Source organism: Hemicordylus capensis, chromosome 3 (genome assembly GCF_027244095.1).
Source record: "Hemicordylus capensis ecotype Gifberg chromosome 3, rHemCap1.1.pri, whole genome shotgun sequence".
NCBI classification, from domain to species: Eukaryota; Metazoa; Chordata; class Lepidosauria; order Squamata; family Cordylidae; genus Hemicordylus; species Hemicordylus capensis.
The window spans coordinates 16092442-16115043 of NC_069659.1; the positions used below are offsets into that span (position 1 = coordinate 16092442).

Sequence of the window (22602 nt, forward strand, 5' to 3'; positions counted from 1 at the left end):
TCAGTAGAGAGTAAATGTATGTTACTTCTAACCAGCCCCATTTCTAGGCTCAAAGTACAGTGAGGGAAATAAGTATTTGATCCCCTGCTGATTTTGTCCATTTGCCCTCTGACACAGAAATGACCAGGCTATAATTGGAATGGTAGGTTTATTGTACCTGTGAGAGACAGAATAACAACAAACAAACCCTCAAAAGCCCAGTGCCCAAAAGTCAGCGATGGATTTGCATTGTAGTGAGGGAAATAAGTATTCGATCCCTTCACAAAAGATGTCTTAGTACTTGGTGGCAAAACCCTTGTTGGCAATCACAGAGGTCAGACGTTTCTTGTAGTTGGCCACCAGGTTTGCACACAACCCAGGAGGGATGTTGTCCCACTCCTCTTTGCAGATCCTCTCCAAGTCAGAAAGGTTTCGAGGCTGATGTTTGGCAACCCGAACCTTCAGCTCCCTCCACAGATTTTCTATGGGATTAAGGTCTGGAGACTGGCTGGGCCACTCCAGGACCTTCATGTGCTTCTTCTTGAGCCACTCCTTTGTTGCCTTGGCTGTGTGTTTTGGGTCATTGTCATGCTGGAATACCCATCCACGACCCATTCTCAATGCCCTGGCTGAGGGAAGGAGGTGCTCACCCAAGATCTGACGGTACATGGTCCCGTCCATCGTCCCTTCGATGCGGTGAAGGTGTCCTGTCCCCTTAGCAGAAAAACACCCCCAAAGCATAATGTGTCCACCTCCATGTTTGACGGTGGGGATGGTGTTCTTGGGCTCATAGGCAGCATTTCTCCTCCTCCACACACGGCGAGTTGAGTTGATGCCAAAGAGCTCGATTTTGGTCTCATCTGACCACAACACTTTGGCCCAGTTCTCCTCTGGATCATTCAGATGTGCATTGGCAAACTGCAGACGGGCCTGTACATGTGCTGCCTTGAGCAGGGGGACCTTGCGGGCACTGCAAGATTTCAGTCCTTCACAGCGTAGTGTGTTACCAATTGTTTTCTTGGTGACTATGGTTCCAGCTGCCCTGAGATCATTGACAAGTTCCCCCCATTGTAGTTCTGGGCTGCTTTGTCACCGTTCTCATGATCATTGCAACTCCACGAGGTGAGATCTTGCATGGAGCCCCAGACTGAGGGAGATTGACAGTTATTTTGTGTTTCTTCCATTTGCGAGTTATGGTGCCAACTGTAGTCACCTTCTCACCAAGCTGCTTGGCGATAGTCTTGTAGCCCAGTCCAGCCTTGTGCAGGTCTACAACCTTGTCCCTGACATCCTTTGACAGCTCTTTGGTCTTGGGCATGGTGGTGAGTTTGGAAGCTGAGTGATTGCTTGCTTCTATGGACAGGTGTCTTTTATACAGGTACTGTAACAAGCTGGGATTAGGAGCACTCCCTTACAGAGGGTGTTCCTCATCTCAGCTCGTTACCTGCATGTAGTGAAAAGACACCTGGGAGCCTGAAATCTTGCTGGTTGATAGGGGATCGAATACTTATTTCCCTCACTACAATGCAAATCCATCGCTGACTTTTGGGCACTGGGCTTTTGAGGGTTTGTTTGTTGTTGTTCTGTCTCTCACAGTTACAATAAACCTACCATTCCAATTATAGTCTGGTCATTTCTGTGTCAGAGGGCAAACGGACAAAATCAGCAGGGGATCAAATACTTATTTCCCTCACTGTAGATTACAGTATAAAATATGCACATACCAAGGACCTGGTTGAGATGTAATGAACATGGGCGAACAAACTGCAGGTTGTTGGACCAGGAATGAATTGTGTCTGCGCTCACTCGTCTCTCTTCACATGCCAAGCTAAACTGAAAGCCTTCTGGTTTGTTAGGCCGCAGTTTCCTGTGATGTCTGAATTTGGAAACTGTGGTCAGGATTCTAGAAAAAGGAGGTGGTAATACCTTATGGTACCTTTGAGTGAGGACCCCCCCCCCGATTTGAGTCATCCATCAAACCATGGTTTGATTCTAGTTTGATATCGGTTTGTTGGGAGTCCTCAAATCACAGTTTCGCAATCTGGATGTCATGCAAAAACTGCAGTTTAACAAACCAAGAAGCTTTAGATCTAGCTGGGTGCTCCAGGGGAAGAGGTAATATGTGGGGGCGTAGAGCTTGTATCTGGTCCCATCAGGATTGTTACATCTGAACCAGACCAAATTCTTGACATAGAAAACACTGCATAAAACCTATTAAAAGTTTAATCCTAACCTCCAGTAGCTTGACTAATTGAAAGTGGTTTCACTTTGGTGAGTGCCTAGGGAAAAGAAATGCTGAGGATGAGCAACCATCTATAATAACTTGCTCTATGTTCTTTTCCAATATGAAGGAATAATCCTAGGAGGTAGTGTTTCTAAGAAATCACTGTGGCATATAGGTCTCCTAAAATTTTAAATCAGCACCTTTTAATTGTGCCCTTTACATTGGAGACTAATATTTGGCATAGACTGGACCAATCTACTTATCCGAGTGCTTTATATCAAACTAATCCTCTGAAATCTAAAGACTGTAAACTGATATTCCTCCTGGGATGTTAAAAGAATGAATTTTATGATGATATTTGATGGCAAGAAGCATCATGAGATGGGAAAGAGCTGCCTTTAGCTTAATGCAGTCTATGTGTTTGGCAGTGAACCCCAATAATGTTTCTATTTTGCTCTGGTATGCAGCATAACACATGATATGCATTGACATTTTTCAGGCGGATACTTGGAAAATTCTATTTTTGGACTCCTGGTTTTGGTGCTGCTTTACCAGCTTCTTATGTGGCTATTCTTATTGAAAGGAAGAGCAGGTATGTGTTTTGTATAACCTTAGCCTGTTTTAATTGCTTTGCTTTAGAAGTAGAGTCAGTCAAATTGTCGGGCACAGGAAGGCTTATTCTCCCCACCCCCACAAGCTGGCACCAGACACAGCCTCACATATAGCTATATTAAGAAATGGCTGTGAGGAAGTGAATAGTATACAGAAATAAATGTGCTGGCTTGGTTTAAGGTGTCAGTTGTAAGAAATGTGTGCAAATGACTATCCATTGGCTCTTAAGGGTTCTGAAAACAGGACTCTGGGAAGTACTTTCCCAGAGGACAGGGACTGTGTATTGCTTAAAGCGCACCCAGTGTCCTTAATGACTTCTAGTCTTTAGGTCTTTGCTTCTAATACATGCACCCACCCCCACCTCTCGGTAACTACTACAGACATGGTTACCAGCCCCCTGCTCTGTTCACAGTGCTGTTCCTGCCAGTTCCTGCTGCTGCTATTTAGAATGGCAGGGAAAGATTATCTCAGGTTCATGTCCTGGCATGGAAAAAATGGCAGGGATGGAAATGTGCATGCAACTCTTGTAGTACTGCCCACAGGGTACCACTGTAGAGGCTGCATAGACAGCTTTGCATGCTTCTCTTAGCAGTTCTGGGACAGTCTCTATAGAACTTCCCTCTAAGCATTATAGAGGTTGCATGAATGGTTCTCCTGCTTCTTGCTTACTAAAGGGCCACCAACTCTAAACTTGGGTCATGTAATTCTCTAAGATGAAATTGTTTGTGTACTTTGCACTGCTTGCTTGTAATGGAGTATAGCAATGGAGGCAGCTCGAAATTATCAACAACACCTTCATGATACTGAACGGCAGTATCCCTGCCGTGGAATGGAGAGAACTAGTAGGATGTGGTTAACTATGTAATCACTTACTAGGAACGTGCTATTACCTTCCTGCTCAAAACACGGAGGGTAATGTTAAGTTGGGGGGGAAAATGGGTGAGTCCTGTGAGGGAGAAAGTATTGTGATAATGTGTGTCTTCAGTTATTTCACATAGAGCCGGTAAATTCATATTTAGGTCTTCAGAAAGAGACCGAATTCCTCGATACCCTAAATGAATATGTTGGTGTGGCCACATTTGGAATACTGTGTACAGTTCTGGTTGCTGCATGTCAGAAAGGATAGTAGGCGCTGGAAAAAGTGCAGAAGAGGGCAGTCAAAATGATCAGAGGGTTGGAGTACCTTCTTTATAAGAAAAGGCTACAGCGATTTGAGCTTTTCAGTTTTTAGGGAAAAAACCAACTAAGAGCGAACGTGGCTGAGGGAGGCCTACAAAATTATGCAGGGTGTGAGAAAGGTGGATAGATTTTTTCTTCCTCTCTTGCAACATTAGAACCTGGGGTGATCCAGTGAAACTGATTGGGAGGACATCTAGGATGGACAACAGGAAATATTTATTTGCACAAGATGTGATGACCACTAGCCAGGGGCGGAGCCACCACTGAGTGGATGGGTTCAAAGAACCCAGGCTGCCACCCCTCGGGCTGTGCCAAGCACCCCAGACATGCCCCCCGCCTCTGACATCAGACATGGGAGATGTGATTTAGTTCCCAAACAGTGCTAAATCGGCCACTGCGTTCACAGTGTGGCCGGAGCAACTCTCCCTGTCTTTTAAAGAGCGTGTGGGGCTAGGAGGGCCGCGGTGGTGGCAGAACCCAGGCCGCCGCTGGCCTCCCTCTGCGTCTGCCACTAGCAAAGTAAAGTGTGCCATTAAGTCGGTGTCAACTCCTGGCAACCACAGAGCTCTGTGGTTGTCTTTGGTAGAATACAGGAGGGGTTTACCATTGCCATCTCCTGCACAGTATGAGATAATGCCTTTCAGCATCTCCCTATATCGCTGCTGCCTGCTATAGGTGTTTCCCATAGTCTGAGAAACACAGCAGTGGGGATTTGAACCAGCAACCTCTGTCTTGCTAGTCAAGTCATTTCCCATCTGCGCCATTAGGTTAGATGGCTTTAAAAGTAGATTAGACAAATTCATGGAGGACAAGTTGAGCAAGTCGAACAGTGGCCACTAGTCTTGATAGCTGTATGTTTGTTGCAGTTTCAGAGGCAGTACACCTCTGAATACTAGTTGCAGGGGAGTAATGATGGGTGGAACGTATGCCTTCATCTGCTGCTTGTGCGCTTTCGAGGGGGATTTGCTTGGCCACTGTGGGAAACAGCATGCTCGACTAGATGGGCCTTGTCTGATCCAGCAGGGCTGCTTGTACATTCTTATGCTGTATGGTAATAATGAGGTTGCTTTGTTGGGTGATGACTACTTGCTGTAAGCAACCAGACAAGTGGTAAATATAAATGGTTGTCCTGATGCTCTGCTACATCTTAACCTTCTCTTGCATCCTTGCCAAATAGACAAAACTATGCAACATTCCCAGTTATTCTACCAGAATACCACACTGCTCTTAATACTCTGTGGAATGTGGATTCTGCTTGTGCAAAAATCTGGATTTAGTCACATGGGAGTTCACAGTTGATGATTTCATATCTAGAAGTTAGCTTGCTCTCCAGTTTAAATTCATTCTTGAGCCTTAAATACTAGCTTTTGTTGATTTTAAAGAAAGGAATGTTTTTGTAGTGACTAATTCTGAATCATTCTGATTATTTTACAAATGCTGGAAGGAAAGGAATATTGCTATGTATTTTAAAGGTGTCGATATGATACTTCTGAAAAAATATTTTAAATAGGGCATTGCCTAGCATTTCCTACTCTAGTGTTAATGAACCCATTTTTGCATTTTTCTGGAGGGGAGGGCTAGAGCTCATACAGACAGATTTGCTGCACAGAGTGGGATGGCATGGATTAGCACAGTGCCACAGACATCCTTACTCCTATTCTCTAGACAGGAAGAAGTTTTCAAGGAGGTTATATGAAGAACCATGGCTTTAGGTGAATCCTTGGAGAATTTAACCTGCCCATGTTGTCCCCATCATTTGATGCATCATGCAGTCTGCCCATACACTTGACTGGCCCTTCATGATATGTGAAAATACTCTTGGTGTCAGGATCCTGTTGCTCTGATTGATCTTGGCGCACATCTAAGGCAGCTGCCTGCCCTTCTCCAGTCACCTGCTTCTCCTGAGGCTCCTAAAGATGTCCTTAGGAATGAAGCCCTTCCTTTCCCCTCCTGCTGTGCCCATGTTGTTCTCATCCATAGTTGCTCTTTACAACTGAAGGAGTCACTAGAGAGGGTGAAAGGGATTAGTGTGAACAGGTGCAGTATTCATGAACTGCTGCTAGGGCCCTTGAAAGGAAAGAGGCCTGGCAAGAAGCTTGCATATAGAGACTGCCAAGAACTGGAAGAGGAAAATGGACAGAACATCTAGCCACTTCACTCCAGCCCCCCTGCTCATACTGCTTGTTTTTGCTCTCTTAGGCTGTCCTACTAATTTTTCAAAATATGTGTGTACAAGAGTGGGGAGGGAGAAGGGAGGAAGGCTATGAGAGTTGTGAGCGGTGGAAGAAATTGTGGGAGCAATCTCTATTCTCTGCAATGGTTATCTTGTGGTGTGGGAGTGTGGGGCCATCCAGAGTTGCTGCAGTGCAGGCAGCTGTCTGTGGGCCCACTTCTTCCTTTCCCTTCCCTCGAGTGGCTTTGAAGGGGAATGGAGGGTCAATTTTCATCCCTAACATGACCCAGGAAGGAGGGACTTGGGGAAGCAGGCTACATTTCCTTCTCTCAACCAACACATTTGACCTGCTGTCCTTGCTCATCCCTGCACTCTCTGCCGGTACTATTCCTGCAAGGGTAGCAGGTCTCCACCTTTAAAATACAGATTCTCTCATTTCCTGCCCTCCTCTCCCTATTTTGGCTTCTAGTTTTCATGCATGTGTGAAATCCACTTTTATGTATTTTTACCTGTTGGTGTCTTGGAATATGTGAACAAGAATTGTGAGTTGCCACACACTTGAGGGTATATCTGTGCTACAGACTTCTAGTTAAGCTTATATATCCCAGAGTCCTAAGATACATGATACTTTAACCTTGCTGAAGCTAAGCTGGTCTGGCGTTCAGCTGTGCAAACCCAACATCTAAGTGGCAGTAATTGTCACCTGACTCTATAGGGTAGTCCCAGTTAGGAGTGTGCCCGGACTGGTTTGGAGGCCATGCTGGAGGCCTCCGAACCGGTCCGTTTCGGAGCCGGTCCGGCGGCTCGGCACGGAGGGGAGTTGTAGCTTTAAGGGGGGGGTTAGTACTCCCCCCCCCACCGCTCTTCCCCCTCCGGCACTGTAGTTTTTGTAAAAGTTTCTGGGGTGGCAGTGTTCCTCCCTGCCGCCCCTGGCCCTGTCGTTAGCCCTCCAGAGCTCAAGTACGCTACATGCATGCGCCCGTTCTGGCGCGCGTGCACACTCGCCGCTGCCGCGCGCTCTCCGTACATGTCACACGTCGACGTGTGACGTGTATGGAGCGCGTGCGGCGGCGGCAGTGAGTGTGCACGCGTGCCAGAAACTTTTACAACGCTGCCGCCCCAGAAACTTTTACAAAAACTACAGCTCCGGAGGGGGAAGAGCGGCGGCGGGGGGGGGGGGGAAGTACTACCCCCCGCCCTTAAAGCTACAATCCCCCCCGTGCCCATCCGGACCGGTTCGGAGGGATGCACATCCCTAGTCCCAGTTCCCCTAGACTGTAAATTAGGACTATACAAAGTTGGCCCTGCAGCTGTTGTTAGACCACAGTTTGCATCGTCCCCAGTCACAGTGCCCAATAGTAAGGAATGATGGGAGTTGTAGGCCAACATCTGCAGGAGGGCTGAAGTTGTGCAGCCTTGCAATAAAACCTTGGCCTCGGAGATGGCTGGCTGAGCAGCTCATCGCTACAAGTAAAATAGCAGCAGCACACTATCCTCACCTCATCTTTTGGTTCTGGAGCTCAACCTTTGGTCCAGCCCTAGTTATGTCCTTTGGCTCCTTATCACCACCAAGTGGTGATTCATATACTTAGCACAGTATTCCTTCCATGACTGTGGCTGGTATCTACTTGGTGTTTCTTTTTAGACTATGAGCACTTTGGGGGACAGGAACTCATCTTACTGTTGTGGTGGTGGTACTATGTAAACTGCTTTGAGAACCTTTTTCATTGAAAAGCAGTATATAATTAATTGTGATAGTAGTTATCTACTTATTCTGGGCTGACTAATCTTTTCTGCTTGGCACCCAGGCAAGGAGTGTGGAGTTGGTTGTCCTTCCTTAGGACTAAAAGATTGGACTTGCATCTGGCTCAGGAAGTCATTCATGGACCCATAATCCCCAAGCAAAAGCCATTGCAGCTGGGGATTCTGGGAGTTGTAGTCAACAACATCTGGGAATCCCTGTTAGAGGGAACACTGGACCCTGTCTCTTTCTCTTTGATCTGATGGCAATAGAGCATACCAGTTCATAAGCTCATGTTGCAGTCATGAACTAGGTTGTAGCTGACTGGAGAGCAATCCTCTCTTCTTTTGTGATGGAGTTTGGTGCCAGTTGCCCCCTTTCATTTCTTGGAGAGGATGGCAGAATGGTAGGTACTTGCCCAAGAAAGGGTCTCTGAAACCTTCTTGCAGGGGGAAACTGGCTGAAGGCAGGGCTTTCTTTGATTAGCATCCCAAGGTTTTTAATTACTGTGTTAACATTAATATATGTTAATATTAATATGGTTTTTAATTAAAATATTAATATTCTGGTGGTTTTTGCAGATGAAGCAGTTTGTGTGTGAGTGTGTGTGTGTGTGTGTGTGAGTGAGAGAGAGAGAGAGAAATTGTATGTAGTTCTTGAACTTTTATGAGGTCTTCAAAAGGTGACAATCTAATTCTGAAAGGAAAATGTCACCACAATTGAAATCTGTTCATGAAGATGGTTTGGCTCCTGTTTGCTCCTTTTTCTAATAGTTAAAACCTGTTTTACCATTCCATCTTCTGTAACTGTTTTCCAGATGGTGAGTTGATAGGTATCTGTAAGCTTACTGCTTGGATGCTATTGCACCAGTTGGCGTTATTGTTTCATTCCACAAGTAGAATCAGGATGACTCTGCATCTGTGCCAAGGACAATTTGAACTTCATATTATTGCATGTCTAAAACTTGGGGAAAAGAAGTGTTGCTTGGAAAAACGCACAAGTTGTGAAGTGTGAGCCAAAGCTTGGCTGCATCTTTCTACACTGCCTTTTAAGAAGCATCAAAAGCAGAGGACCAGTCAGCCCCTGCCCTTCTAATTATTTTAGACTTAGGATGTCTTTATGCAATATCGCTACCACTTGGGTGTTGCTTGGATGGCAAACTGTTGGATGCATACTACCTGTCATGTGGTGCAGTCTTCACTGCATTGTTTTATGTGCACTTGCCTTCACCTCCATCCTTTTTTGTCAGGGGTGGGGGGCACTGGAAACTGTGATGGAAAGAACACTGCTTTTTTTCTGCACCCTTGGTCTTTGGGCAAGTTAGCAAGTTGTGGAGGAGATACTTTACTCAAAACTCTAATGTGGTTTTTAACTTTAAAAAATATGATGAAATATATCTTTCTCCAGAGCTTGCACTAGATTAAACAGTTGTTAGATAATGAAACAAACTGTTCCTCATTTTAGAATTGCTTGCAGGGAAATGTAGATACTTATTAACAAGTCCAAAATCGGGTTGACTTTCATAAGCAAACTGGAATCAAGACAAAATTGTCTAATCAGTTCTGGGTTTCAGAAGAACTCCTCTACTGTTCGCATTTGATCTTGGGTGCCCCCCCCCGCTTTTTAATAGGGCCTTAGTAACTACCATAGTTAAGTTCGTTTGGTTTCTTGCAAGGCTTATCCTGGAAGCTTTTCAATATGGAGGTTTGAGCTCTTGTTCAACACACATTTATCTCCTTTAACCAGGAGCAGGAGTCTCATCCTCTGGTAGGAAAACCAGGCATGTCCTTAAGTCAGTCATTGCTGTCATTCATTAACATTATAGACAACTATTGTCAGGCAATCAAAGCAGGGACTGATATTCAGAAAAACTGAGCAGAAGAAGTTTTGTGTGAACATCAGCTAGAAGCATGGAAGGCATGGTCATTCTGGGCTGGTCAACTGCAAAGTCCTGTGGTGAAGCAACCCGTTCCAGTCACAGTGTCTAGGACTGAGGGCTGGACAGACACAGGGAGAGGCCTATATGCAGATTTCCCAGGCAGCTGAAATGCCATTTGGAAACCATGTGTTCACTTCATCACTTGTTTGTGAAATGAAGTATTCTTCATCTTTCTTGATTTTGTGGGATGGGTGAGATGTGAAGTTGAAAGACCTGGATTTTGGATCAACAGGTGCCAAAATAACACCTGACAGTTTAGGAGTTTTGCTTAATTGTATTGTTTCTTTCGGAGAGCAGTTTCCTTTCCTTTTCTTGTGCCCTGCGAGGAAGGCATGAAAGGAGGCACCCAGGCCAGGGGAGAGCATAACATCGGCCCCATAGAGATCAACTCCGGCCTGTGGGGGCTGTTGGGGCAGCCCCTCCCCGACCTTCCCAGGAGTACAGAAAGCCCAGTGTGCCCTGAGAGGAAGGCGAGAAAGGAGGCGCCCAGCCCAGCGAGCTCTTGGCCTCAGCTCCCGAAAAGATCAACAGCCTGAGACAACATTTTATTAATCTGTTATTTTTCTCTTTTAATATTGTAAACCGCTTTGGGTGTCTTTGTCAAGGCAGAAAGGTGGTGTAAAAAAGTAGTTAATAAATGAATAATACGTTTTCATCTTCCCTGCTGTTTTCTCAATATTAGGGTTGCTCTGCATGATATGGGCCCTGTGGAGGCATCTGCAAAAGACTTTCCAGAGTAGGAAAGGAAATTATTATTAATTATTATTATTTTATTACCCCTAAATGCACCTCCAATGTGAGGCTCAGACTGGAGGCGGGCCTCGTTAGAGTTGAGGCCAGATGTTGGCAAATGGCGCTGTTTTATTGGCTGAGAGTCCATTCCTCAGAGATAGGGCTGAGCCGCCTAGTCTTAGCGGACTCATACCAGTCGACTTGGAAGCGTTCACTGAACCAAAAGATGACTTCTTTGGGCCTCGATCAGTCCGCCCTGCTCACGCAAAGTTTGGAGACAGCTAGGAAGTCCATCAAACAGAGAATTGAGGATATTGAGAGACAGACAGACATGGCAAGGGTACCTGATTTTCAGTGCCAAGAATCAGTTAGGTATTGCTTGGCCCCAGCACCCTATCTTACTGCCCTGGAGGTGCCCCCTCTTAGAAAAGCTTTCACCTTGGCAAGATGTAATGCCTTGCCTTCAGCCCTTTTAGAGGGACGACACAGAGGGATCCCCTATGGGGAGAGGCTTTGCCCATGCGGCGAGGGTCAAGTTGAAACAGTTACCCATGTACTATTGGAATGCCTGCTCTACAGAGACCTGCGCCGGGATTTCATTCACCCTCTGACAGTCAAATTCCCAGGTCTCGATCTACCTCAGATGACTGCCAGGCTCCTGGAAGGAAGTAATTCCTCTTCCACTAGACAGGTAGCCAAATTTTGCAGTGCAGCCCTTCGCTTTCGGAAGAGCCTAAAAATGGACAAATAAACGACACAATGCCAGAGCAATTTGTACTCATATCTCGGCTAGTTGTAGCTGGGCATGTGGGGATAGGTATTGCCAGCTTTAAAGTAGCTAATTCAATGCTAACACTTTATAGAGCCCCTGAATTGTATATCTCCTCCCAGATTGGGAGCTGAGCTGTGTTTGGAGTTGTAATTGTTCAATAAGCAGGAATAAGCTGCCCTTTTATTTTAATCTATTTCACTAGTATTTTACTAGCATTTTCAGTGACTCTGTGCTGAGCAGGACCCCATAGAACGCTGATTATCCCCTCTTTTAAATTTGTTCTGATTTTATACTGCTTTTTGACTGAAACAAAGTGTTTGGCTGAGTCCTTTTTAGCTTACATGCATTTTATCTATTCTGTTTGTGTTTTATATCATGTTTTAAAATTTTGTATTTTTAGATTCCCTCCCCCTCAGTCTTAATGCTACATCAATTTTAATCTCCGTAATACTGCAACACTTTCCTTATATTGCATTTACTGTATAGTATTACTGTTTTACAACTTGTGCTGGTCAACGACCGTAATAAAGATTATTATTATTTAACATATTTGTATACTGCCCAAAATGCAAGTCTCTGGGTGGTTTACAACAAAACAATAAAAACAACAAATAAAAAGGTTAAAACATTACAGCAATTTAAAATTTTAATGTTAAAACTATGTAAATGTAAAATAAAATAAATAAAAATAATCAAACTATTAAAACAGTATCTAATTAAAAGCCTGGGTGAACAAATGCATATTGACTGCCTTTTTAAAAGTTGTAAGAGATGGAGAGATACTTATTTCAGCAGGGAGCGTGTTCCAAAGCCTTGGGGCAGCAATGGAGAAAGGGCTGTCCCCGAGTAGCCACTAGATGAGCTGGTGGCAACTGCAGATGAACTTCTCCTGATGATCTCAATGGGCAGTGTGGTTCATAGCAAAGAAGATGTTCTCTTAAATACCCAGGGCCCAAGCTGTTTAGGGCTTTATAGGTTATAACCAAGACCTTGTATTTTACCCAGAAACTTATCTGCAACCAGCGTAGATTTTTTTAAAAGATAGGAGTGATATGGTCTCTCCGAGATGACCCAGAGACAAACCTGGCTGCCGCATTCTGGACCAACTGCAGTTCCCAGACTACGTACAAAGGCAGCCCCACATAAGGAGCATTGCAGTAGTCAAGTCTGGAGGTGACCAGCAGATGTACTACTGTTCTGAGGTCACTTATCTCAAGAAATGGACGTAGCTAGCGTATCAGCCGAAGCTGATAAAAGGCACCTCTGGTCACTGTCTTAACCTGGGACACCAGGGAGAGCTTTGTTTCCAGAAGAAACCCCAGACTGCATACTTGCTGTCTCTGGGGAAGTGTGACCCCATCCAGAACTGGCAGATAAAAATCATCTCCAGAGTTCCGACCCTGCACAATAAGTACCTCTGTCTTATCTGGAGTCAGCCTCAGTTTGTTATCCCTCATCCAGCCCATTACTGCCTCCAGGCAGGCATTTAGGGAGATTATACCTTCTCCTGATGATGTTGACGTGGAGAAAAAGATTTGGGTGTCATCAACATACTGATAATAACTTGCACCAAATCTCCTGATGATCTCTTCCAGTCATGTAGATGTTAAACAACATGTAGATGTTAAACAACATCGTGTAGATGTTAAACAACATCGGAGACAATACCGAGCCCTGAGGGGACACCATACTGAAGTTCAGGTTATGAAGAACAACAGTCCCTGAGGGACACCATCTGGAATCTGCCCGTGAGGTAGGAGTGGAACCACTGCAAAGCAGTGCCTCCCACCTCCAATCCTGTCAGACGCTCCAGAAGGATACTATGGTCAATAGTATCGAAAGCCGCCAAGAGGTCCAAAAGGAGCAACAGAGTCACACTTCCTCTATAAATTCCCAAACCCGGCTGTTTGGTTGTTGCTTAGTGCTGCAATTGAAGTCTCTCCCCCCCTCCCCCTTGTGCTTCCATTTCCTGCTCCAAAGCAGGAAGGGGAGACCCTGTGCTTGTTGTCCTGGCCCTGCAGGTGTGCCCTGGCAATGCAGTGGCCAGACAATCGCCAGCCTTCCTTGCAAACTTGGAGGGGGGTTGTGGATCACCATGAGACTACTGGGATGATTCCTGCTCACCTCTTGGAAGTAGCCTATTTGCCATGGTAACCTGATAGGCATGGAAATGTGGAAGTCTGTTGTTGCAGCCCCTGCAGAGACATTGTAATCTATATATTTAATTCTCTTATGGCCGACTGCATTGGGAACTGTGTGGGGATGTGTCTGGCTGGCGAACGGCAGTGTGGGAGGCAGGTGGGAGAGAGCAGTTAGCAAGGCATTGGTGGAGTTGGGGAAAAGGAGGAAAACTATAGGGGAAAGGAGCAAACCTCACCCCTGTGAGGTAAACGGACCCAAGGAACTTGCCTGAGGGCGCAGAGACAACGGACACCCGGTCTCAAGCAGCATCCTCAAGGAGCGGGAGGAAATTTGGCAGTTGGGGGCAGCTGGGAGGGGACAGCTGGGGCTGGTAGCGATGACATGAGGGACCGCAAAACAAAGACTGAGGGACCACAAAAAGGCAAGCAGCTCCGCTTGCTCCGAGGAGCCTGGGGCAGAAGGGGGCGGTGGGGAGTTTACTGCTAGTACAGAGATAATTTTGGAAATTTTCTGAAAATCTGACTACATCCCTCCAACTGGTGGAATATAGAATTAGAAAGGACCTTGGAGGTCTTCTAGTCAAACCCTCGCATCAGTGAGGGAACTGCTACAATATCTCCAACAGATGGGGGTGTGGAGCAGAAATCCTGCAGCAAAGGAGAGTCCACCACTTCATGAGGCAGACTGTTCCATAGTGTCGGGCAGCTCTTACATTTAGGAAATTCTTCATAATTAATAGCCTGAATATGCTGCTGTGTAATTTCAACCCACTGATTCTAGCCCTCAGGAGCAACAGAGAACAAGTCCACTCCTCCCTTCTATGTGACAGCCCTTCAGATACTTGAAGACAGCTATCATATCTCCTTCAACCATCTTTTCTCCAGGCTAAGCATACTTAGCCCCTTCAACTATTCCTCATAAGACTTCTTCCCATCTTTGTTACTCTCCTCTGAACCTGTCCCGACTTATCAATGTCCTCCTTAAAATGTGGGGCTTAAATTGGACACGTTATTCCAAGTGAAGTCTGACCATTGCAGGATAGAGTGGAACTTGTGGTCTGGACACTATGCCTCTATTCATGCAGCTTAAGACTGCACACACCTTTTTAGCAGAGTATCTTGCTGCTGGCTCATGTTTAACTGTCTGCTAAGACACCTAGGTCCATTTCATGTGTATTGCTGCCAAGCTGGGTCTCCCCCATCCTGTACTTGTGCATCCAAATGCAGGAACTTATATTTGTCTCTATTGAACTTGTTGGTGCTGGCCCAATATTTGTCCTGCCCTATCCAGATCAGATTGAGTCTTGATTCTGCCTTCTGAGGTGTTAGCTATCCAACCCACTCACACCAGCTTCATGTATCTGCAAATCTGATGAGCATCCCCTCTGCACTCTTCTCCAAGTCATTTGTGAAAATGTTGAGCAGCACAAGCCCCAGGACTCTCCACTCATTGCCAGCACAAGCCTGTGGCTCTCCACTCATTGCCTATCTCTTGGATGATGTGGAGCCATTAATAAGTACTCATTGGGTACAGTTGTTCAGCTAGCTATAATTCCACATAATAATAGCATAATCTAGCCTGCATTTCACCAACTTGTCAATAATGACATATTGGGAGACTTTGTCAAATGCTTTGATTAAATCAAAATATACTGGATGACATGCTCAATAACAGTGCACTGAGAAGAAAGGTCCCCGCCATGGAGAGCTTCTTAAGCAATTATTATGTAGGGTGGGAACAATTTTTGCTGATTTCTCCTTCTGGAGAAATGCTTGGTACCACCTGAGATTCTGTCCCTGAGGGTTGTCTCCTTCCATTTTTAAAATACATATCCTTTTTGCTTTGCAGGTGTTTGGAGAATTCTCAGTGTACTCACATTAAGTTATTAAGATGTCTTCTGTTTTCCCTTCTCATAGGAACAGTATGTCGCTTTTGAGAATCTCTCATTCCACCTCAGCTCTTTTTTTCCTTTAGGACTTCTAGCCATGGAGTCCTATCTGATTTTCCTAGGAGCTGGTTAAATTCAGCTTTCCTGAAGTTTAGGGGATACATCGGACTTCTTGGGAGACTTCCCTCTCCTTGATTAGATACCATGAATTCCAAGATGGCATGTCTCAAAATCACCCGAATCAGCTAGATTTGGGTACAAATCGATTTGTACCCAAATCGATTCACGCATCCCTGGTCTTGACAAGTCACTGTAATTTCTCAGTCACATTCTGAATGTCAGTGGGAAGACAACATTTCTCCCTCAATTGTCTGTCTGGTCTGCACACATGTTGCTCCATGACCCTCAGTAGAGAGTAACCCATCAACACCACATGTTTCTTCCTTGTGGAGGTTCCTCCTAGTCATGGGGGATGGAGCATCTTCCTCTTGTGTGGAGCTTGGGATAGCAATGTTTGTCCAGGGGATCACTCTCCATAGGCAGAGGCTTGTACTGGATACACCAATGGCACTGAATTTAGTTAGTTTCTATACTGCTCCACCCAGTTGCTCTCTGTGGTTACAAGCCGCCTCCTGATTCTGTGTGTCACATGCTTCCATGTGTTCACCTTTTCCATTGGGATTACTTCATCTGCCATGGAAATCTCCTTTTTCTATAGATGAGTTCCAGGAACTCATCTTTCTTGATAACTTTTACGGTAGAAGGGTGTGCTCAGTTTGAACCAGGCAGACGTGAGTTCAAATCTCCACTCAGCTATAAGATTTGGTACATTATCTTGGGCCAGGCATCTCTTGGATAATAAAGTGGGAGTGAGGGGATGATAACCCAACATGGCTGAGTTGTATACAATTATATATGGCATGCAGAAAGTGAACAGAAGTTTTTCTCTTTTTCTCATAATATGAGAATTCGAGGCCATTCATTGAAATTGGTGGTAGATTTAGAAGAGGCAAAATAATGTACTTAACACAATGGGCAATTATTTTATGGAATTTACTGCCATAGGATGTGGGGATGGCTAAGTTGCTTTAAGAGGTGATTAGACAAATTGGTGGGGGATAGATAGCCATTAGTCCATGACAGCTGTATGGAGCCTCTGTATTCAGAGGCAGTATGCCATTGAACAGCAGTTCCTGGGGTGAGAAAGGTCTATTGCCCTCATTCCCTGCTTGTGGGTTTCCCACAGGCAGTTGATTGACCACAGTAGAAAATGATGAAATGCTGGATTAGGTGAACCTGAATGGTCTAGTAAGGCTACTCTTGAGAGCCTCTCATATCTCACAGAATTATTTTAAGAATTTTAAAGTGAGATTTATGCTATTCTGATCTCCTTGGAGGAGAACATGGCATGGGATACAAATGATTATTAACAACAGTAAGATCATTATACATTTTTGTATCATCACTTTTTCCTATGGTAAACTCTTGTTTATTCTTTTAATATTATTGGTAAAGCAAATGTGCTATGGCCAGGACTGTGTACACTTCTCACTAAGAATACACACATTCTTTTGTGTTGGGAGAATCTGAATTCTAAGGCTTGTATAAATCATGCAGACTTTACTTTGCATTTATTCCATTGTTTATGTTGCTAATCTTGAGAGGATAAGGAATTTTGCAGGGCACAGAATCCTCTCTCCTACTCCTGGAAATCTTGTCGAGCTACCCCTTGTGGCTACTGAAACTTCAGAGGACCGTGCCCTCCGACTTTCAAGTTTATCTTTGTAACCAATTGGGTTAGAAACTTGCTTTTTCTATTAGAGAGCAGGGGAGCTGAAATTATTGTGAAGTAGAATTTTTTTATTTAGTACCAGTTCCATGCATTTTCTGCACTCCTGCAGGATTTTGGCAGACTCATCATCCTGGTTATGGTTTTCCAGAAGCAAGCGTACTCTTTGTATTGCCATGAACCATCTTCATATCCTGTGAATGGCTATCGCTGTCATGGTGCCAGATATAATGCGAGGGAAACTATTCAGTCCAGCCATCCATCCCTTGCCCCTCCAATACACTACTGCTCAGGGTGGCTCACAACAGTAAAATAGATACAATATGCAATAAAAGTAATAAAATTAACCTAATTGAGTAAACGTTAAAAGTCAGGTTAAAAACCACATTTAGTAGAAAGTTCAAATTAAATACATCTGTTTTAAAAGCTAATAACTGAGCATTATAAAAACTAAAGAACCTACCAGATATAACACAAAATGGAGCATTAAAAAGCCTCCTTAAAAAGGTGTGTGTTTAGTTGTTTTTTAAAAACCAAGGGAGGAAGCATGGCGAAGCTCTTCAGGGAGGGCGTTCCAAAGCTGAGGGGCCACAACCGTAAAGGCCCCGCCTCTAGTCCTCACTAACTGGATCTCAGTTAGTAGCAGGGCCATGAGCAGGGCCTGAGATGATGAATGGAGGGCCCTGGCAGATTCATATGGGCAAATGTGGTCCGACAGATACCCTGGCCCCAAGCCATGTAGAGCTTTAAAGGTCAACACCAGCACCTTGAATCTAACCTGGAAGTGGACCGGTAATCAATGAAGCTGCCGCAGGTTGGGTGTGATACTCATGAAATGAATTGCACCCACAAGCATCCTTGCAGCAGCATTCTGGACCAGTGGAAGTTTCCGAACAGTCTTCAAGGGCAGCCCCATGTAGAGCACATTGCAGTAGTCCAATCTGGATGTTACCAATGAATGAGTGACTGAAGTCAGGTCCGACTTCTCCAAGTAGGGTCGCAGCTGGTGTACCAACCATAGTTGGTAAAAGGTGCTTCTGCACACTGCTGCCACCTGCGCCTCCAAGGACAACGTTGGGTCCAGAAGTGCGCCCAAGCTGCAGACTTTGTCTTTCAGAGAGAGTGTTACCCTGTCCAAGACCAGATTTACCTTATTACTTGGATGATCAGTTCTACCAACCCAGAGCATTTCCGTCTTACCTGGATTAAGTTTCATCTTGTTTGCCCCCATCCAGTCCAGAACAGCCCCCAAGCCCTGGTTCAGAGCATCTACTGCCTCCTTGGTGTCTGCTGACTTAAAAGATAGGTAGAGCTGGGTGTCATCAGCATATTGATGGCACCGCAGCCCACACCCACAACTTCTTGCAGTAATTATTTTGTATTGGGGTTCATAAACCTCTTTCTTGCCTTTTTAAATGTATATAGCAGCTGGTAACGAATAATAACTTAATCTCTTCCCAATGTACATACTATTTTAAGTTTACTGATGGCATTTGCTCGCACAGGATCCATGCCAAGGCTGAGTTCAGGAATGAAATGCTTGTAAATCAAACCTCCATTGTAAGCGTTGATGTTTTCAGGTTCTAAGCTAGACTATCACACCCAGTATTGTATTGTATTGTACCCTTAGGAAAATATAGGAAACCAGAATGGTCAGTTGACAAAATGCATGTATGTATTTAGTTAGTCTTATATTTTTCCTTCTGCACGTTGGCACTGATATTTATTTATTTATTTATTTATTTATTTAACACATTTTAAATAAAGATGCAAGGTAGTAATGTAACAAAAGCTGTGTGCTAATCACAGTAGTGAAACAGAAGTTTTGTACTCAAAAATTGAGAGCTTGATTAACTTGAAATCAGCTTTCATATGTTATACTCCCCCCGCCCCACCCTGAAAAGGTAGCTGCCTATCTTTTTGTCTGTAGTAGCAGTGCAGTCTTAACCATGTTTGCTTAGAAGTAAGTTTCACACTGTTCTATGGCCCCTGTTCCTTAAGTGTGTAGAGGGTTCTATTCTTGGTTATCTTTACACTACTTATTAGCTGAATGTCTGGCTTGGGGTGTATACTTAGGGGAAGACTTGTATATATTGTATATCCTGGGGTGTGTTTGCAGCCCCGCCCCCCTCTGCAGCCTGGGTGAGCCTGTGCATGTTTTTACCATGTCACTACAACAGGCTCCCCAAATTCAGCTTAGATTGCACTCAGACACCATTGAAGTGGTGGGTTGGAGAAGCTTGAGTCAGTTTGTGAAGAGGGAGTGACTTTTCCCTTGTACTTCTGTCTGAGAAAGCTAGAGGAAGTGGAATTATAGAGTAGTAGTTCTTTCCGGAGTTTGGATGTTACTGTGGCACTATTGAGGCTTTGGGGAAGGGTTGGTGTACCCACTATTTTCTTCTCCCCCTGCCCCATGACAAAAGGTTGCCCTTTTCTAAACCATACATGAACTGCTTTCCTTAGTACAGAATTGCACTTGTTCAATAAGCACCTAGATCCAAGGGTTGGCTGCTTGTTTCTCTTAAATATGGGGGTTGAGACTGCCCTGATTGGCCTGATGGATGATCTTCAACTGGCTATTGATAGAGGGAGTGTGACTCTGCTGATCCTTTTGGATCTCTCTTCAGCTTTCGATACCATCGACCATGGTATCCTTCTGGACTGTCTGGGGGAGGTGGGATTGGGTGGCACTGTCTTACAGTGGTTCTGCTCCTATCTCTCTGGCAGATTCCAGATGGTGTCACTAGGAGACTGTTGCTCTGCTAAGTGAGAACTGCAGTGTGGAATTCCATAAGGCTCCATACTGTCTCCAATGTTCTTTAACATCTACATGAAACTGCTGGGAGAGTTCATCAGGAGGTTTGGTGCTGGGTGTTATCAATATGCTGATGACACCCAGATCTACATCTCCATGCCAGCCTCTTCAGGAAATGGCATATCTTCCCTAAATGCATGCCTGGAGGCAGTAATGGGCCTGATGAGGGATAACAAACTGAAGTTGAATCCAAATAAGACGGAGGTACTGACTGTGGGGGGACAGGACCCAAGAGATGGTTTAGATCTGCCTGTTCTGGATGAGGTTCTACTCCCCCTGAAAGATCAGGTACATAGCTTAGGAGTGCTCCTGGACTCAAAGCTCTCCCTCGTTTCTCACGTTGAGGCAGTGGCCAGGAGCGCTTTTTAAAAGCTTTGGCTGTTACATCAACTACTTCCATTTCTAGATGCGAATGACCTTAGAACAGTGATACATATGCTGGTAACCTCCAGGCTTGACTACTGTAATGCGCTCTGTCGGGCTGTCTTTGTATGTGTATGTGGCTGCCAGATTGGTCTCTGGGACAACACGAAGGGACCACATAACACCAGGTTTGAAAGAACTGCACTGGGTGCTGATATGTTTCCGGGTGAAATGCAAAGTGCTGTTTCTTACCTATAAAGCCCTTAACGGCTACGGTCCAGGCTATTTCATAGAGCGCCTCCTTTGTCATAAACTCTGCCGCCTGTTACGATCCTCTGGAGAGATCCGGTTACAGATGCCACCAGCTTGTTTGGTGGCGACCTATGACCAGGCTTTCTCTGTGGCTGCCCCAGGGCTTTGGAATATCCTCCCTACTGAAATAAGAGCATCTCCTTCTCTGTTTGTTTTCAGGAAGAACCTCAAGACTCTCTTGTTTTTGCAGGCTTTTAATTAGAAGTAATTTTAACTAGCTTAACCAGTGCAGAGCATCTATGCACTATTACTTGCTTGCTCCCCTTGTCCCCTGCCACAGCCCCCCTCACCTCAGAGACCTCTCCATCCTCACCTGAGCCACACTCCTGCTCCTCCTCCTCCATCCGGTTGCTTCCATCCCCTTCACCCCTCTTGATCATTCCTTCATCCCTTTACTCCATCCCCCTCACCAGTCTTGTTTGCGGCTGCAGTGTTGCTGGAGCCTATTGGCCAAGCTGCAGCCCCCTATCCCCAGAGAACTCCCAACTTCACCCTAGCCCCACTCCTGCTCCTCACGGGAGCAGCAGCAGTAGCTGTTGACCGGGCCCTCCCTTGTTGCCTCCACAGCCATGGCTGCTCATTCCTCTCAGGCCATTGACAGCCTCAGGCCTGCCCCTTGCCTGCCTCCCTCCCTCTGCCAATGACTATGGTAGCCCTAAACAGCAGCAGTGGTTGACTGGGCCATTCCTTGCTGCCAATAGGCACTGCCATGGCCACTCGTTCCCCTCAGGCCACTGACAGGCACAGGCCCATCCCTTAGCCTTTCTTCTTTCTTTCTTTCTTCCTCTCCTTTCTTTTTTCTCTTTCTCTCTCCTTCCCTCTGTCTTTCTTCCCCTCGTTCCCTCCTCCCTCTCCCTTCCTGAGTTAACAGGTATTGTTTTCTCATCTAATTCATACAACAGCAGCCTCCTTCTCCTAAAGGGGCTCTTTCCTCCCTCACAGTCCCTCTCTTCGCAGACCCCTGCCCACTATCCTCTTATATATCTATATCCAACCAGTAACAGTTGCATTCCAATTGACCTTAACCGTCACAGGCTCCTCCTCCCTATCTTCATATGGAATCTCCACTGCCCAATCACCACGGTGCTTCTGCTTGCGAACTCTCGCTAGAGCTGCCACACACAGGATTAGCCATGGGTACGCCGTAGAGAATCTATCTATCTATCTATCTATCTATCTATCTATCTATCTATCTATCTATCTATCTATCATGTGTGTGTGTGTCTATCTATGTATAAAATTTTAAAACTTCTTTTAATATCTATTTTATTCTATTTTTATTATGTATTTTAATTTGTAATTTTTAAATATTCTAAATTTTGTATACTGCCTAGATCCATTACTATTAGATCCAGGTCACTGAGTTTAGTCTACTGAATTTTATGACAAAGTTTAAAAATGCAGATTTGTAAGAACTTATGTTAATGAATTATTACTGCTGCTAAGATACTATCATTATTTAAATTTTAATGTGTTTTTATCATGATTTTTAGCTGTTTTTATGAAATTTAAAATGTTTTGTATCTTATATTATGTTTTAATCTGTACACTGCCTAGAGAATTCTATATTAGGCAGTATAGAAGTTCGATCAATCAATCAATAAAATTATTCGTTCTTGTCAAGCAAGGTGGGTTGAGAGAGAAGGTTGTTTGTGTAGACAATACTGAGCTAGATGGACCCATGGTCTGACTTGGTATAAGGCAGCTTTCTATGTTCCTGTGTTCCTAATAGGAAAGTGTTAGCTTTTAACACAGCTTGAAGAGAGGCAATTAGATCTCTCCAGAAGCTAATTGTTGTGTTATTTAGCTAATGAGCCTAGCCCTCTGTGCCTTTTTGTTGGTTAATTACACCACTATGAATCACAATAGAGAAATTGAATTACAGCTAATAAAAATACAGTTCTAGAGTGACTCGTTAGGGTTTTGTTTTGTTTTGTTTTCC

The 22602-nt window shown here is 44.8% G+C and overlaps 1 protein-coding gene across 2 annotated transcripts in view; it reads left to right on the top strand.

Moving 5' to 3' along the window:
• Positions 1–22602, top strand: part of TMEM135 (transmembrane protein 135) — a 255810-nt gene that overhangs the window by 19007 nt on the left and 214201 nt on the right. For both annotated transcript variants that reach the window (XM_053307850.1, XM_053307851.1), the window contains exon 3: positions 2703–2795. In XM_053307850.1, the coding sequence (XP_053163825.1) occupies positions 2703–2795 (93 nt within the window). The remainder of the gene's footprint in view (positions 1–2702; positions 2796–22602) is intronic.